The 19,192-nt window shown below is 39.9% G+C and overlaps 1 protein-coding gene across 2 annotated transcripts; it reads left to right on the top strand.

Annotated features, from left to right (window-relative positions):
* The first annotated feature begins 392 nt into the window (after positions 1-392).
* On the top strand, positions 393-2,788 carry LOC123190803 (early nodulin-75). 2 transcript variants are annotated; one of them, XM_044603528.1, is made up of 3 exons: positions 393-530; positions 1,337-1,418; positions 1,573-2,788. In XM_044603528.1, the coding sequence occupies exons 1-3, from the start codon at positions 519-521 to the stop codon at positions 2,481-2,483; spliced, it is 1,005 nt and encodes a 334-aa protein (XP_044459463.1). In that variant the 5' UTR covers positions 393-518; the 3' UTR covers positions 2,484-2,788. The 2 variants fall into 2 exon arrangements, with proteins under 2 accessions (XP_044459463.1, XP_044459462.1); XM_044603527.1 differs by lacking the exon at positions 393-530 and having other exon boundaries at positions 551-1,418.
* The last annotated feature ends 16,404 nt before the right edge of the window (positions 2,789-19,192 follow it).

Genomic DNA, 19,192 nt, shown 5'->3' with positions numbered 1-19,192 from the left:
TCCTTTGTTATCTTCCGTAAGCAACAAGCTCTTGTTTCTTTTCCAAGCTGTGCCAAGCCCACATCAATGGCATCAAGGCTAAAAGCTTCTTTAATGGCAAGAACCAGATTCCATGGCCTCACTTCGTACTTAATTAGGTAGCAACATTCGCCAGCATCGGTCTTCTACCTTTTCCCAAAAGAGAAGTAGCTAGAAGGATGTAACTGCGTTGATGACTTGGTGTAGCCAGCTGCATTTTTCATCTCTGAGTTTTCAAAAGATTCGGCTCGATAAATCATCCGAAGCTTCTGCCTTCAACCAGACGACCAGGTGTCATACTGTCATGTGTCAACCACACGAGACTCTCTCTCTCTCTCTCTCTCTCTCTCTCTCTCTCTCTCTCTCTCTCTCTGCAGTTGCATACATATCTCTCTCCCGCCCCTCTCTTCCCCTGCACCTCTCTCTCTCTCTCTTTCCCTGCGCCTCTCTCTCTCTCTCTCTGCGACAAACCAACTAGGTCACTAACTCACAACAACAGCATGACAGATCAGGTGATCTCTCTCTCTCTCTCTCTCTCTCTCTCTCTCTTATTTGCATCCGATCTGTTCTAGGGTTTATCCCTTTGTGAGTGATTCGTTCAATGGAGAAAAACGAAGTTTCTTTTTCTATGGAGAAAAACAAAGTAGGAGCTACAAGTTTCTATCTATGCCTGCAAAAGTATATACTTCTCGTAATTCAAAACCCATGTGTCCACATGTGTATGTTGCTTCCCATTTTCTGACTTAGTCATTCACTTGGTAACAAAAACCAAAGAGATTTTCATAAGATTTTTGCATGATTTCTGCTCGTAGGAAAAAAAAATTTAGGGTCACTCGGATAAAAGAAGCGAGACCATCAATTTATATGGATTGTTTTCTTATACCACAATTTCATAGGATTTTTAAGAAGAGATTAAACCCCACCTAGTGAAAAATAGTGGTTAGACCTCATGGAAATTTGTATTTGTGCCTCCCACACATCTTCTGTCACTTCATATTCGCCTACAGAAATTATTAGCATCAAATGAGTCAAGTAAATTCCCATATTATAGTTTCCCATGGACCAAAGAGGTCATAACATCTCAACCATACTTTTTTGCCTATTCATAAGTTTTTAGAAACCTGAGTTCCAAAGATGCCCTTATTATTGATCAAGTAGTGAAGGAATTGCAGTTTTTGTGTCCCAAAGAACTATTGTGAGCATTCATTCATAAGATAACCAAGAACAAAAGCTCAGCGTCTCTGAAATTAGAAAGTATGCACTGATTTTGGGGCTTCATTAGTAACTATTTACTTCACTGATGCTTCTGTCAACACAGATCTCCACTATAATCTTAAGGGTGGACCTTGATTGCCACCAGTGCTACAAAAAGATCCGCAAGATTCTTTGCAGCCTTCAAGGTGCGTAGAACATCTGACTGTACTGCACTAATGCTATATGTTCGTTCATGCATCTCAGTCACAAAGAAACTCTCCACATGAGCTTGCCATACCAATCAGGAACACAAATTTCTTACTTGCTACTGTATATCTTACAAGATAATGACTTGTGCAGATCAAGAGAGGATTAGGACGATCTCCTTCGACACCAACAATAACGCAGTCATCATCGACGGGCCGTTCGATCCACACAAGCTATCATGCAGGATCAGATGCAAAGGAGGCAAGGTGATCAAGGGCGTCCAAATCATGGGCGACGGCAAGCCGGAAGAGATGGCCGGGCCACCGCCGAGCAACAGTCGCAAAAAGAAATCAAAATCAAAGGGGAAGGGGAAGGAGTCACCGCCGCCGCCCGCTGAGCAGCCACAAGCATATCATCCTCAGCCGCCCACCGAGCAGCAGCCACAGGCATACTACCCTCAGCCGCCCACTGAGCAGCCACCGGCATACCACCAGCAGCCGCCCACTGAGCAGCCACAGGAATACCACCCTCAGCAGCACACCGAGCAGCAACCGGCATACCACCCTCAGCCGCCCGCTGAGCAGCCACAGGAATACCACCACCCTCAGCAGCCCCCTCCGGACAGAGAGATGTCAGCGACCATGCAGGCGGTCAGGGAGGAGGAGAGGCCGAAAGAGAGACCGGCCGAGCTTGAGACGCCAAAGGAGATGCAGGTCCACTTCGTGCCAGAAGCAGGGCCAGAGTGCCACAAGAACCCGAGGGAGAGGAGGCACCCGATGGGAGAGATGCCGTCGTGGAACGGGCCGCCGATGGTGGAGATCCCCTCGCTGCCGGCGCGACCTGTGGGCTCGTGCCGCTGCACGTGCTGCGCGTCATGCTACCAGGGGTACTACGGAAGTTGCAGGTGCTCAGACTGCGGCAGGACGTACGGCTACACCGCCGCCGTGGCGCTGCCGCCGCCAGCCGGCTGCTACGGTGGCGCACGCGCGCCGTACTGCGGCGGATACAGCGGCTACCGGGTTATCTGCGAGGAGGATCAAGCGGGTGCTTGCATCATAATGTGATCTGTTCACTGTTTCGTGTGCCACAACCATTGTGCTGCTTAGGCAAATTTGCATGTGTTTTGCGTGTCTTGATTACCAATGATTCGTGTATGCATCTGCTATGCATGAATCATTTTTGTAGGGGGGGCTTTGCATGAATCGTCGCCAACCGATGCTCTCCCATTCACATCAGATCATTTCTGAAAAGACGAGAGAGAATCGATGCCTTCCCTTTTTATTAAATAAACTCGTTATTCTTGTTCAATAATGTCTACTTTTCTACATGGTGCCGTCAAACAACCTAGCACTTTGGCAGATTCTTGTTCGATAGTGTCTCCTTTTCAACATAGTGGTTTGAAACAATTTTTAGCACTTTGGCAAATAAATGGTGTGTGAGAAATTCATACGGTTAAATGCAATACAACAATACGATGCTCAGATTTGTTAATAAGGTTCAACATAAATGCCTACATCCTCAACTCTTGACTATAACGCCCCTCAACATGCATTAAATTAACACAATACGGACCGGTCTGATTATCCCCGTGCGGGGTGCAACAACGGACCGGTCTGATTACCCTCATGTCGTGTGCCGAGACCACCCACTCTTACAATCCCATATCTAACACATCAACTTTGTCTAGTCTATTTCGCGGCATCAGTCAACTCCACAATCTTCATCACCGTTGGTGAAAATTCACACGCTACAGCACTCCTACTGTCCTGCCGCAATGCCCAAATACACTTAGTAGAAACCATGTGCACCAAGTAAAATCCAACCCAAAAACCTTTGTCTTCGTGTGGTGCTACCTACTCCTGGCTTGGCTGAACGCTTTGATGCTATTTTTGCCGACAGATTGTTCTTTGATGGAGAATCAATCCCTTTAGCCTCCCAAAATGTCTTATATTTTGGTACGGAAGTACTAGTTTGTTTGTTTAATTTGTTGTTGCCGCTAGAATGCACCACCATGACAGTTACGGTCCCGTTATCCAGTGGACCGTCTCCACTGTCGATTTTCTTAGCAAACTTTGAGTGCCTCGTTCCGCCACTAAGTAGGGTTTTCTTGGTTTTTTAAGGGCCTCTGTAGTAAACCGATGGGTCGACCAGAACCCCTGTCTAGGCCTTCCTGCTGCATGAGCTAAATCTCCACCGTTAGTGCCACTAGGCGCGCTCCGCCGGTGCGCCTATCTATCACCCATGGTGAGAAGGATGGAGTGCTTGCTTGCAGTGCACACCGTGTGGGATTGTCCCAACATTGCCGCAGCTCGCCCAGAGCGCTCACTGGTAGACACATGCACGTGCGCAACTGCATATTTCCATATATTTATTTCATTTTTCTCAAATCCTTTTAGTAAAATGCAAGGACGTATTTTAGAGGTATATGAAAACTTATTTTCTTTAAAGATTTTATTTTTCCTTGTTTTCATTTTCATGGATAATTTTAAATTATGAAATTGGTTTGCACGGCTTAAAAAAATTTCAGTGCATTTCAATAAAAATTTCATGACAATTGAAAAAATGTCCTTGCATTTATAAAATGGTTCAGGATATTATCCAAATGTTCACAAGTGTTAAAAATTTCATGACATCTGTTAAAAATTTATTCATGAAATGTAAAATTTTGTTCACGTAATTTTTTGTAAAAGATATCTATAACATGTTAAAATATTGGTACCGTCATAAATCATGATGTTCACACTTCAAAATGTTCATAAAATTGTTCTCAGAATTTTTAAAATATGTCCATTTGACAAATCAAAAATGTTCATAACACTTAAAAATGTTGAAACCTGTAAAAATGTTTATGAAAATGTAAAAAAAAATCTCACCCAATTATTACAAAATTTTCATGGTGTATAAAAAATATTCACTCCTTTTTTAGAAATAAAATGGAATTTTAAAGTAGAAGCAAACATGAATAGAAAATAGAAATCATGCTAACTAGAAGAAACAAAAAAGGTGAATAAAACAAAGAAGAACAATAAAAACAAAAAGTAAAAAACAAGAAAAAATGAAACATGATAGGACTGGTAAAATCACATGAAAACGAATAGAAAAGAAAAACCAGACGACACCATTCCCAAATCACGGTGGAAAGTTCCCAGAACTTGTTTGCGCCCAGTCATGCTAGCCCTATAGGCGAGAGCCATGTCTCGCTTACTGCAAGACGTAGGATCCTCTCGCCTCTGGTGTAACCACTAGTAGGCCGGCGCAATAAAGTGTGTTCCTTCTGTTTTCAGAAACATCCCAGGAGCGGTTTTGGCGACCTTCCATCGGTTATAGGCAGGTTCAAGCTAAATTTTGTTTTCTTATTGTTTTAATTGGGTTTCATTTGATTTTTTCAATTTGGTTTTCTCCTTTTTTCCCATTTTCATTTTTTACCTTTTTCCCAATTTTCAAATAAATACATGTTGAACATTTTTAAAATACAGGCTGGATTTTTTTTAGATACACGCTCAACATTTTCCAAATACCTGCTTAATATATTTCAAATGCAAAATGAATACTTTTACTCAGTGAACATTTCCTCAACACACTTTGAATATTTTTTCATAAATTTCATAAGCATTATTTCAAAATGGGTGACCATTTCTTATGTTTATGAACATTTCTTTAATCTCATGAAGTTTTCTGAATGGTACCAAACACTTTTCCAAAATTACACGAACATTTTTTTTACATTGTATCAATATTTTTTTAAATGTCATGGACATATTTTTAAACACGCAAAAAATTGTTTGAATGGTACCAACATTTTTCTTAAACCACATGAACATTGTTTAGATTTCAATAACATTTTGAAAAATCATGAAAATTCTTAACCATACGAGCATTTTTTGAATGGTATGAAATCCTTTTTACTTTTGTGTGCATAAAGTTTTTCATATCCTTAACATTTTTTTAAAGTGCAAGGGAATTCTTTTTTCACTTTACAGAAAGTAATTTTAAAAAATTTATAACAGTTCAAAATATAAATACAAGTACAAAAATAAAATGAAAGAAATAAATGAAGGAACGAAAAAAAGAAGGAAATAACTATTGAACTGGCACACCAGAGGATTCCCTTAAGGAGAGACAAGTGTGCATCTTGCTAAAAGCGAGACATAGCCACGCTCCACGCTCCATCTTTCCTGCCAAGGGCGAGATATAGGATTAATGACGCTTCATGCACTTCTATTTTCCGGGTTTCCACTTTTCTATTCATTTTTCCACTTTCATTTTTCAAATAAATGTCGACTTTTTTGAACACACATAAAAAAATTCATATACAGGTTGGACATTTTCAAGATACATGTTTCAGTTTTTCCAGATATATGCTTAACTTTTTGTGAATACATGTGGAACATTTGTCAAATGGACATTGGACATTTTCTAAATACATGGTGGATATTCTTTAAACACACAATAAACACATTTCATTGTTTTCATGAACGTTTTCTTTGAAATATGCCATTATTTTCAAGTGTTAAGGACAATGTTTTAAACACATGGTGAACATTTTTTTCACACATATTTAACATTTTTAATAAATATCATGAACATTTTAGAAATGTGTGGATATTTTGAGGTGTTATTATAATTCTTTTAGATGTCACAAATATGTTTGAATCATACGAACATTTTTTCTAGAATAACGCGAACAAGTGTTTCCTTAGTATGAACATTTTTCTAAAAATGTCATGAACATATTGTTCCATGGATGAACTTGTTTCAAATGTGATGAATATTTTTATTAAAAAATATGCGTAAAATTTTAATTAAATATTTTTTTAATGAGCAATGAACTTCTTAAAATTTAAGTTTTTTCGGGAAAACTGTACTCCTTTATTGAATAAAGATGTCCCATGGTATAGTTACAAAAACATGAGGTTGTAACAACCAAACATGTCTACCAGGTGCTAGATTTAAGGAATACTTAGTTAGACTATCTGCATCTACATTCGAGTTTCTACTTTCATAAATGAAATTACAAGAGTTCAAACCATCCACCCTGGCTCTTATTTCTTTGATAATAGTTGCATGTGTGTCTACCTGTGCCTGAGCAATATCTCCTACAACCACATGGCGGCCCGAACAAACCATGATATTGGGTTTGAAAGTGGTGGCTCCTCTAGGAGGATTTCAAAGCCTTAGTAGAGAAAATTTGGAATGCCCATGTCTCTAGCAAAAACCCCCATTGAGGTTTGGCAGAAGAAAATTAGGAAGTTGAGGAAGACCACTAAGGGCCAGAGTGCCAACACTGAGGTTGACCTGAGGAAACTCAAAAAAGGTCTCATGGATGAATATAATAGATCAGATATCAAATCAGAGAGTATTGAGCTCTCTGAACAAGAAAAGGTTAGGTTGAGAGAAATCCATTTAGAGTTGCAAAATCACTAGCTAAGGGAGGAAGTGAAAACTGAATAAAGGTCTACGGATAGAGATATTAAGGAAGGGGACATATACTGCATATTTTCATGCGGTAGCTAACCAGAGGAGAAAAACCTTTATACACCCCTAGATGGCCTGATGGACCATTCACGAAAACTGTAGCCCTTCTTAAAGTAGCTGGAGATTTCTACAAAAAAACTCTTTAAAGGTGAAAGTAGAAATGGGTGTACTCTTAATGTTGATTTCTTCTTCGACGAGGAAAAAGTGTATGATGCTGAAAATGAACTCCTCCAGCTGCTTTTTTAGAAGAGGAAATTAGGAAGGCAGTTTTTGATTCCTATGCTAATGGTGCTCCAAGATCAGATGGGATTTCATTTCTATTTTACCAGCACTTCTAGGACCTAGTTAAAACTGTTTTGATGAGAATGTTTGAAGACTTTCATACAGGAGAATTAGACATTTATAGACTCAACTTTGCTTTACTAACCCTAATCCCTAAGGAGGCTGATGCCACCTCTATGAAGAAATTTAGGCCAATTAGTTTGTTAAACTCTAGTTTTAAGATCTTTACCAAAGTACTTGACAACAGGATCAGCATCATACTTCAAAGGCTGATTACGAGTACCCAATATGCTTTCTTGAAAGGCGTGTTTATACTTGGGAGTGTAGTAACTCCACATGAGGTATTGTAGTCTGTCCATTCTTGCAATGAGCAAGGGCTATCCTAAAATTGGACTATGAAAAAGCATTTGACTTTGTCCATTTAGATTGCCTTACCTAATTGTTACCAAAAGGAGGTTATGGATATAAGTGGCCATCTTGGATCCCATCAATAGTTAGAGGAGGCTCTATTGGTGTGAAAATCAATGGATGCGAGAGTGGTTTCTTTATTACCAGCAAAGGGCTTAGGCAGGGGGACCCCTTGTCTCCCCTTCTCCTTTGCCCCAATCTTACCCTGAAGGGCTTATGTGTATTTAATACGCTGATGACACTATTTTATTCTTATAGAAAGACCTAGATAAAGCTTTAAATCTAAAAATGGCCCTTTCCTATTTTGAAGAAGTATATGGAATGAGGATCAACTATAGCAAGAGTGATTTGATCCCCATAAACATGACTGATGAGGAACACTTAGAATTCATGGAATCACTAGGTTGCAAAGGGGGGAATTTCCCGATAAAATATATGGGCATTCCCTTGCACTATGATAAGCTTATGAGGGAGGATATTCAGCCTCTCATTGATAAGATTATTAAAAGGATAACGGGGTGGAGGGGAAAATTGCTTTCCTATAAGGGAGATTGATTCTCATCCAAGCTTGCCTGGCAAGCATTCCAATCTACCTCCAATCCCTTTTTAAATTCCCAAAATGGGCCATTGAGATGATAAATACTCAAATGGCTCATCGTTTGTGGAAAGACTTTGAGCGGTGCTACCTCTTTTAGCACTGCGTTGGTTTTCCCCGAAGAGGAAGGGATGATGCAACAAAGTAGCGTAAGTATTTCCCTCAGTTTTTGAGAACCAAGGTATCAATCCAGTAGGAGGCTACATGCGAGTCCCTCGCACCTGCACAAAACAAATAAATCCTCGCAACCAACACAAATAGGGGTTGTTAATCCCTATAGGGCCACTTACGAGAGTGAGATCTGATAGATATGATAAGATAATATTTTTGGTATTTTTTATGATAAATATGCAAAGTAAAATAAAGACAAAGTAAATAGCAAAGTAGTAGGAGGTTGATATGATAAAGATAGACCCGGGGGCCATAGGTTTCACTAGTGGCTTCTCTCGAGAGCATAAGTATTCTACGGTGGGTGAACAAATTACTATTGAGCAATTGACAGAATTGAGCATAGTTATGAGAATATCTAGGTATGATCATGTATATAGGCATCACGTCCGAGACAAGTAGACCGACTCCTGCCTGCATCTACTACTATTACTCCACTCATCGACCGCTATCCAGCATGCATCTAGAGTATTAAGTTAAAAACAGAGTAACGCCTTAAGCAAGATGACATGATGTAGAGGGATAGACTCACGCAATATGAAGAAAACCCCATCTTGTTATACTCGATGGCAACAATACAATACGTGCCTTGCTGCCCTTACTGTCACCGGGAAAGGACACCGCAAGATTGAATCCAAAGCTAAGCACTTCTCCCATTGCAAGAAAGATCGATCTAGTAGGCCAAACCAAACTGATAATTCGAAGAGACTTGCAAAGACAACCAATCATGCATAAAAGAATTCAGAGAAGATTCAAATATTATTCATAGATAGACTTGATCATAAACCGAAAATTCATCGATCTCAACAAACACACTGCAAAAAGAAGATTACATCGAATAGATCTCCACAAGAGAGGGGGAGAACATTGTATTGAGATCCAAAAAGAGAGAAGAAGCCATCTAGCTACTAACTATGGACCCGTAGGTCTGAAGTAAGCTACTCACACTTCATCGGAGAGGCTATGGTGTTGATGTAGAAACCCTTCGTGATCGATGCCCCCTCCGGCGGAGCTCCGGAATAGGCCCCAAGATGGGATCTCGTGGATACAGAAAGTTACGTTGGTGGAATTAGGGTTTTGGCTCCGTATCTGATTGTTTGGGGGTACGTGGGTATATATAGGAGGAAGAAATTCGTCGGTGGAGCAACAGGGGGCCCATGAGGGTGGAGGGCGCGCCTGGGGAGGGGGGGGGGTAGGCGCGCCGCCTACCTCATGGCCTCCTGTTACGTGTCTTGGCGTAGGGTCCAAGTCTCCTGAGTTGTATTCGATGAGAAAATCACGTTCCCGAAGGTTTCATTCCGTTTGGACTCCGTTTGATATTCCTTTTCTTTGAAACCCGAAAATAGGCAAAAAACAGCAATTCTGGGTTGGGCCTCCGGTTAATAGGTTAGTCCCAAAAATAATATAAAAGTGTATAATAAAGCCAAATAATGTTCAAAACAGTAGATAATATAGCATGGAGCAATCAAAAATTATAGATACGTTGGAGACACATCAAGCATCCCCAAGCTTAATTCCTGCTCGTCCTCGAGTAGGTAAATGATAAAAACAGAATTTTTGATGCGAAGTGCTACTTGGCATAATTTTAATGTAATCCTTCTTAATTGTGGTATGAATATTCAGATCCGAAAGATTCAAGACAAAAGTTCATATTGACATAAAAATAATAATACTTCAAGCATACTAACAAAGCAATTATGTCTTCTCAAAATAACATGGCTAAAGAAAGTTATCCCTACAAAATTATATAGTCTGGCTATGCTCTATCTTCACCACACAAAATATTTAAATCATGCACAACCCCGATGACAAGCCAAGCAATTGTTTCATACTTTTGACATTCTCAAAACTTTTTCAATTTTTCACGCAATACATGAGCGTGAGCCATGGATATAGCACTATACGTGGAATAGAGTGGTGGTTGTGGAGAAGACAAAAATGGAGAAGATAGTCTCACATCAACTAGGCATATCAACGGGCTATGGAGATGCCCATCAATAGATATCAATGTGAGTGAGTAGGGATTGCCATGCAACGGATGCACTAGAGCTATAAGTATATGAAAGCTCAAAAAGAAACTAAGTGGGTGTGCATCCAACTTGCTTGCTCATGAAGACCTAGGGAAATTTGAGGAAGCCCATCATTGGAATATACAAGCCAAGTTCTATAATAAAAAATTCCCACTAGTATATGAAAGTGATAACATGAGAGACTCTCTACTCTGAAGATCATGGTGCTACTTTGAAGCACAAGTGTGGTAAAAGGATAGTAACATTGTCCCTTCTCTCTTTTTCTCTCATTTTTTATTTATTTATTTATTTATTTGGGCCCTTTCTCTTTTTTTATGGCCTTCTTTCTCTTTTTTATTTGGGCTTCTTTGGCCTCTTTTATTTATTTTTTGTCCGGAGCCTCATCCCGACTTGTGGGGGAATCATAGTCTCCATCATCCTTTCCTCACTGGGACAATGCTCTAATAATGATGATCATCACACTTTTATTTTTCTTACAACTCAACAATTACAACTCGATACTTAGAACAAAATATGACTCTATATGAATGCCTCCAGCGGTGTACCAGGATATGCAATGATGCATGAGTGACATGTATGAAAGAATTATGAATGGTGGCTTTGCCACAAATACGATGTCAACTACATGATCATGCTAAGCAATATGACAATGATGGAGTGTGTCATAAATGGAACGGTGGAAAGTTGCATGGCAATATATCTCGGAATGGCTATGGAAATGCCATAATAGGTAGGTATGGTGACTGTTTTGAGGAAGGTATATGGTGGGTGTATGATACCGGCGAAAGGTGCGCGGTATTAGAGAGGCTAGCAAAGGTGGAAGGGTGAGAGTGCGTATAATCAATGGACTCAATATTAGTCATAAAGAACTCATATACTTATTGTAAAAATATACAAGTTATCAAAGCAAAGTATTGTGCGCATGCTCCTAGGGGGATAGACTGGTAGGAAAAGACCATCTCTCGTCCCCGACCGCCACTCATAAGGAAGACAATCAATAAATAGATCATGCTCCGATTTCATCACATAACGGTTCACCATACGTGCATGCTACCGGAATCACAAACTTCAACACAAATATTTTTCAAATTCACAACTACTCAACTAGCATGACTTTAATATCACCATCTCCATATCTCAAAAACAATTATCAAGTATCAAACTTATCATAGTATTCAACACACTCATAAGAAATTTTTATTATTAATCTTGCATACCAAGCATATTAGGATTTTAAGAAAATTACCATGCTATTAAGACTATCAAAATAATCTAGGTGAAGCATGAGAGATCAATAGTTTCTATAAAACAAATCCACCACCGTGCTCTAGAAGATATAAGTGAAGCACTAGAGCAAAATTATATAACTCAAAAGATATAAACTAAGCACATAGAGTATTCTAACCAATTCCAAATCATATATGGCTTTCTCAAAAGGTGTGTACAACAAGGATGATTGTGGTAAACTAACAAGCAAAGACTCAAATAATAGAATACGCTCCAAGCAAAACACATATCATGTGGCGAATAAAAATATAGCTCCAAGTAAAGTTACCGATAGAACTAGACGAAAGAGGGGATGCCTTCTGGGGCATCCCCAAGCTTAGGCTCTTGCCACTCCTTGTTCCATAATCAATCAAATCTTTACCCAAAACTTGAAAACTTCACAACACAAAACTTAAAGTAGAAAATCTCGTGAGCTCCGTTAGCGAAAGAAAACAAAAGACCACTTCAAGGTACTATAATGAACTCATTATTTATTTATATGGGTGTTATACCTACTGTATTCCAACTTATCTATGGTTTATAAACTATTTTACTAGCCATAGATTCATCAAAATAAGCAAACAACACACGAAAAACAGAATCTGTCAAAAACAGAACAGTATGTACTAATCTGTAGCTAGCGCACGATCTGGAACCCCAAAAATTCTAAAATAAATTGCTGGACGTGAGGAATTTATCTATTAATCATCTGCAAAAATAATTAACTAAATAGAACTCTCCAAATAAAAATGACAGCAGTTCTCGTGAGCGCTAAAGTTTCTGTTTTTTACAGCAAGTTCAACAAGACTTTCCCCAAGTCTTCCCAACGGTTCTACTTGGCACAAACACTAATTAAACACAAAAAACACAACCAAAACAGAGGCTAGATAATTTATTTATTACTAAACAGGAGAAAAAAGCAAGGAATAAAAATAAAATTGGGTTGCCTCCCAACAAGCGCTATCGTTTAACGCCCCTAGCTAGGCATAACAAGCAAAATAGATCTAGGTATTGCCATCTTTGGTAGGCAATCCATAAGTGGCTCTCATAATAGATCCATAATGTAATTTAATTTTCTTTCTAGGAAAGTGTTCCATGCCTTTCCTTAATGGAAATTGGAATCTAATATTTCCTTCCTTCATATCAATAATTGCACCAATCGTTCTAAGGAAAGGTCTACCAAGAATAATAGGATATGAAGGATTGCAATCTATGTCAAGAACGATAAAATCTACGGGCACATAATTTCTATTTGCAACAATAAGAACATCATTAATTCTTCCCATAGGTTTCTTAATAGTGGAATCCGCAAGGTGCAAGTTTAGAGAGCAATCATCAAAATCACAGAAACCTAACAAATCACACAAAGTATTTGGAATCGTGGAAACACTAGCACCCAAATCACATAAAGCATAGCATTCATGATCTTTAATTTTAATTTTAATAGTTGGTTCCCACTCATCATAAAGTTTTCTAGGGATAGAAACTTCCAATTCAAGTTTTTCTTCATAAGATTGCATCAAGGCATCAACGATATGTTTAGTAAACGCTTTATTTTGACTATAAGCGTGAGGAGAATTTAGCATGGATTGCAACAAGTAAATACAATCAATCAAAGAGCAATTTTCATAGTTAAATTCCTTGAAATCCATAATAGTGGGTTTAGCAACATCTAGGGTTTTAATTTATTCAATCCCACTTTTATCAAATTTAGCATCAAGATCAAAAGATTCAGAATTCTTGGAACGCCTTCTAGGTAAAGGTGGATCATATTCAGTCCTATCATTATCAAGATTCATATTGCAAAACAAAGATTTAATAGGGGACACATCAATAACTTTTAGATCTTCATCATTGTTTTCATAGCAACTCGATTTAGTGGCCATCTTATTAACTAGGGTAGCCTGCTTATCCGAAATTTCAACAGTTAATTTCTCAAGATGAGCAAGTTGGGATCTTAAACCATCAAATTCTTTAGACATATCATCGAGCTCTTTATTCATAAAACTCATAAAACTTTTCTGTTCTTTAAGCTCGTTTCTGAAGAAACTATTATGTTCAAATTGCAAAACCATGAAACTCCTAACATTATTTTCGATTTCTTCTAACCTTTTAAGGTGAAGGTCACCAAATTTAGATAGAGCCATCGTGACAAGCAAGCAAACTAACACACAAGCAAACAAAAAGCAAGTGTGCAAAAAGAGGAAAATAGAGGGAGGATAGAGAGAGAGGGCAAATAAAACGGCAAAGGTGAAGTGGGGGAGAGGAAAACGAGAGGCAAATGGCAAATAATGTAATGCGGGAGATAAGGGTATGTGATGGGTACATGGTATGTTGACTTTTGCGTAGACCTCCCCGACAATGGCGCCAGAAATCCTTCTTGTTACCTCTTTTAGCACTGCGTTGGTTTTCCCCGAAGAGGAAGAGATGATGCAGCAGAGTAGCGTAAGTATTTCCCTCAGTTTTTGAGAACCAAGGTATCATTCCAGTAGGAGGCTACGCGTGAGTCCCTCGCACCTGCACAAAACAAATAAATCCTCGCAACCAACGCAAATAGGGGATGTCAATCCCTATAGGGCCACTTACGAGAGTGAGATCTGATAGATATGATAAGATAATATTTTTGGTATTTTTATGATAAATATGCAAAGTAAAATAAAGGCAAAGTAAATAGCAAAGTAGTAGGAGGTTGATATGATAAAGATAGACCCGGGGGCCATAGGTTTCACTAGTGGCTTCTCTCGAGAGCATAAGTATTCTACGGTGGGTGAACAAATTACTGTTGAGCAATTGACAGAATTGAGCATAGTTATGAGAATATCTACATATGATCATGTATATAGACATCACGTCCGAGACAAGTAGACCGACTCCTGCCTGCATCTACTACTATTACTCCACTCATCGACCGCTATCCAGCATGCATCTAGAGTATTAAGTTAAAAACAGAGTAACACCTTAAGCAAGATGACATGATGTAGAGGGATAGACTCATACAATATGAAGAAAACCCCATCTTGTTATCCTCGATGGCAAAAATACAATACGTGCCTTGCTGCCCTTACTGTCACCGGGAAAGGACACCGCAAGATTGAACCCAAAGCTAAGCACTTATCCCATTGTAAGAAAGATCAATCTAGTAGGCCAAACCAAACTGATAATTCGAAGAGACTTGCAAAGATAACCAAGCATACATAAAAGAATTCAGAGAAGATTCAAATATTATTCATAGATAGACTTGATCATAAACCCACAATTCATCGGTCTCAATAAACACACCGCAAAAAGAAGATTACATCGAATAGATCTCCACAAGAGAGGGGGAGAACATTGTATTGAGATCCAAAAAGAGAGAAAAAGCCATCTAGCTACTAACTATGGACCCGTAAGTCTGAAGTAAACTACTCACACTTCATCGGAGAGGCTATGGTGTTGATGTAGAAGCCCTCCGTGATCAATGCCCCCTCCGGCGGAGCTCCGGAATAGGCCCCAAGATGGGATCTCATGGATACAGAAAGTTACGGCGGTGGAATTAGGGTTTTGGCTCCGTATCTGATCGTTTGGGGGTACGTGGGTATATATAGGAGGAAGAAGTACGTCGGTCGAGCAACAAGGGGCCCACGAGGGTGGAGGGTGTGCCTGGGGGGGGGGGTAGGCGCGCCCCCTACCTCGTGGCCTCCTGTTATGTGTCTTGACGTAGGGTCCAAGTCTCCTGAGTTGTTCGATGAGAAAATCATGTTCCTGAAGGTTTCATTCCGTTTGGACTCCGTTTGATATTTCTTTTCTTCGAAATCCTAAAATAGGCAAAAACAACAATTATGGGCTGGGCCTCCGGTTAATAGGTTAGTCCCAAAAATAATATAAAAGTGGATAATAAAGCCCAATAATGTCCAAAACAGTAGATAATATAGCATGGGGCAATCAAAAATTATAGATACGTTGGAGACGTATTAAGGGGCAAGAAAACTTCACCTAGCAAATTGGAGGTTCGTGTGCATGAAGAAAATTTTTTGGGGCCTTGGGATTGCCAACCTCTAGGAACTAAACCTATGTTTGCTAGGGACTTGGGTGCAGAGATACACCCAAGGGGGAGGCAAAATATGGAAGAGTATAGTAGATTTTAAGTATAATACCCATAGGCCTAACATTTTTAACAGCTCTACTCTCGATGCCACTAGATTCTTGAAGGGAGTGATGAGTATAGTTTAGGCCATTAAATTTAGCTGCTGGTGGGAAATGGTAAACACGTTAGGTTCTAGGAAGACACTTGGTTCGGTACATCACCCTCCCGACTATATATGCAGTTTTGGTCTCTGTATTCTATATGCAACTAGACCTCCAAAACGATAAGTGAGGCGTGGGATGGTGAACAGGTCAAACTCACTTTGATAAGAGTGTTTAATGACAAAATTACGAAATATTGGTATCAGCTGGTAGAGATTGTTAAGTCAATTACTCTTGTTTGATAATATTGATTCTCATATTTGGCAACTTGAGCAAAGGGAAATACTCTAGTAGTTAATTATATCATGTGATCAATTTTAGTGGGGTACAACCAGTCTTTATTCCTGTTGTTTGGAAGTTAATTGTGTCACCTAAGATCCACATTTTCATTTGGCTCATCTCAGATAACAAGATTATGACCAGAGTTAATCTTAGGAAAAGACACATCATTAAACCATTTGATTGTGTCTTTTGTTCTTCTGATGAATCTATCCATCGCCTATCCTTTGAATGTGTGGTAGCTAAGTACATCTGGGGTTTGGTTAGTGAACACTTTGGCACCTCCTTAGGGGCCGATTATTTATCTATTTCTAGATTTTAGATATCTAACAAAAATAATTATGCACTTAATGTTGCTTGTGCTACCTCCATGTGGTGTTTATGGAAGTTTAGAAACTCCATGATCTTTAATAACACTGCATGGATGAATGTAAAATAGGTGGTTGGGAACATTCAGGCCACGGCCGGGAATTGGATGGTTCTCTCTAGGGACAAGAAAACTCAGTCAGAGACTTTTGTCCTCTTTCTGGTTGGTCACCTGACAAGGCCACTTCGGTTGGCAAGTGTCTAAGCTATGATGCTCTACCTGGAGCATGGGACAATTTCAAGATTGGTGGAACATGCGAGACCCCTGGGATGAAGATGCTTGAGACTGATACAGTGTCAAGCCCGGCATTACTGATTGAAGTTAGCTGATCTTCGCAGCCATCAGCTGCCCCTCCCCTAAAGACGAGGCATTCACTTTCGGCAATGTGGCAGTCTCTTCGCAAAAAAAAATCGGATGTGGTTACCTTCATAAAATAGCTTCTAGAAATGCACCTACGAGTGCTTCTATCGTAGTACTCTTTAGGATTCTATCGAAAACTGTAAGTCGATGGGCGTTTGATTTGCTACCTGTTTTGGGAGCTATTGAACTGCTACAATGTATGGGTTTCATTCGAGTTAACGAAATTGGGGAGCCCTCCCTGTTCTTCTAAAATATATACTCGTCCCGTCGCTGACTGCTCCACCGCGGCCGCTCCTTGATGCCCTCGCACCGTTGCAGCTCTAGATGCCCTCACAAACGAGCTGCTAGATGTCCTCGTTTCGCCACCGTTTGTTCCCACTGTCCCACGTCTCCGTCGATGATTGTCATGGCCCACTATGGTTGGCTGCTCCGGCGCCACATGGCCGTCTACCCTCATGTCTCCAAGGATGCAAGAGAAGTCAGTGACTCCAAGAGACACCGGGAGAGGCCTATGAAGGTTGGCCACTTCCATGCGGAAGTATCTCCAACCCAATTCTGCAAGGTGCTCTAAGCACCTGGTTTTGATTTACTTCCAATCCTCGATACCTTTCGGTAGCACCCGGGCACCATCCCACTGTATAGCATTCTGAAGGCGAACACTAGATGCAACTGGTAGGCCAGGCTCTAGGATGTCAATGGAAGGTTTGCCATGGATTAATGGTGCTCCTGCTTTGCCATAGCTCACCAATTGCAGGTCGGGTACTTCCTAACCTTAAAGGTCCTGGCTCAGGATGCTTCCAGGGTCACCATCTTCGGTCGTTCCTGTGCAGAGGTGGCGATCAAGTGTGATGATCACAATCAAGCCCTTGCCATGGTCGATGAGTGAGGGATTTTCTAATCTATCTCCATTGGTGTGTGCGACTAAACTTCGTATGAATGTGGTTAATGTGTATGATTGTACGTGTGCCACTATTATGCGTATGCTTGTTCGATGTGGTTTAATCTTTGTTCTTCACTGTTGTCGTCACTATATTATTCCTATGACTATGTGTGCTGATAAACTCGCCACTTGTAGAAGAGGTTACCACACCGCATGTCTTGCACTTAACCAAACGACCGCATGTTACATCTGGGAAGCACAAACTAGCAACCAAAACGACATGCTTCTGTTTCTACTCTCATGTAGCCTGGACTTTGTGGGCAACTAAATAAAATACACAACATGGTTCGAAGGTTGTATTAACTAAGTCAGGCTCTACCAGGCACTTGTGCAAGGGGAAACAAAATCGATGTGAACAACCAAACACGTCCTATAATTTCCAAGTGTGCGGGTGCGGAGTCTTACGTGAATGTATCAGAGATGTCACCCGCCAAGCACCAACTGTGGCCCAAAACCTCTCAGCCAGGGGTGCAGGTGAAGAGGATATAGGACGCCCTTGTCCGGGTGCTCGAGGATAGGACCGACAGCCTCCTCCAACAAATATTTGTGTGTATCAAATGGCTAATCAAGCAACACATAGCACTAATAAGCTGTCACATTCAGAAACAAATAATTCAACCTATCACTAGAGACAACATAACCTGGATAAATCACCCACCTCAAAACTTAAGACGAGCAACCAATTTTTTTAACATAGTACAATACTGGTGCGCACAAATGCATACATGTACTCATCCCTATGAATGCACGCACGCACATCATATCCCTACAAACACCTCTAAAATACTGAGTCGTCACTACATCTTGGCATTGACGAAGTCATTGTAGTCCACGGAAACGTCTCCTCTCACCTAATAAACATAATCTCTGAAATAAATCAAAGAAAATGCGATCACTAGTCTCAAGTCTAGGACTTTAATTCTGATGGGTTGGTTCCATTCCACCACAAGAAACCTAACAATCTGAGATACACTCAGTTCCCGCAACCAATCTTTTGGATTGTGTCTGTTCGTATCTCTGTCTGATAATGAGGGGCGTACCTAGATTACGCTACCAGCCTATGGTGATGTGCTCATGAACACTAGATCAAAATTATATTTTTTGTCAGGATTTGGCATATTACTTAAAGAAAAATACTATGATCATGATAACATAATTTGTCATCTCGAACAGCAGATTTGTCATGCTTAAAAATCCGACATCGGGTTTTTAACATTTCCGTTAATATAAGGCCTCTGTTTCAAAAGAAGAAGTGGGAATTATGTTTTCTTTCTAGAATTATGTATGATTTATTATGGATACTGGGAAATGCATTGGAGCACTCAGGTGCCACACACCCCTATATGTATATAGCATTGAAAAATTAAGGAATTTCAAAA

This window comes from Triticum aestivum, chromosome 2A (genome assembly GCF_018294505.1).
Source record: "Triticum aestivum cultivar Chinese Spring chromosome 2A, IWGSC CS RefSeq v2.1, whole genome shotgun sequence".
NCBI lineage: Eukaryota > Viridiplantae > Streptophyta > Magnoliopsida > Poales > Poaceae > Triticum > Triticum aestivum.
The sequence above is the reverse complement of the archived record's forward strand: the minus strand, read 5'-3'. Positions and strand labels throughout refer to the sequence as shown.

Excerpts from the sequence above, each read along its gene's own strand:
- LOC123190803 (XM_044603527.1), top strand. The coding sequence starts at position 1,319 with ATGCTTCTGTCAACACAGATCTCCACTATAATCTTAAGGGTGGACCTT. Across the intron at positions 1,419-1,572 it reads GATTCTTTGCAGCCTTCAAG|ATCAAGAGAGGATTAGGACG; the intron begins GTGCGTAGAACA and ends TGACTTGTGCAG.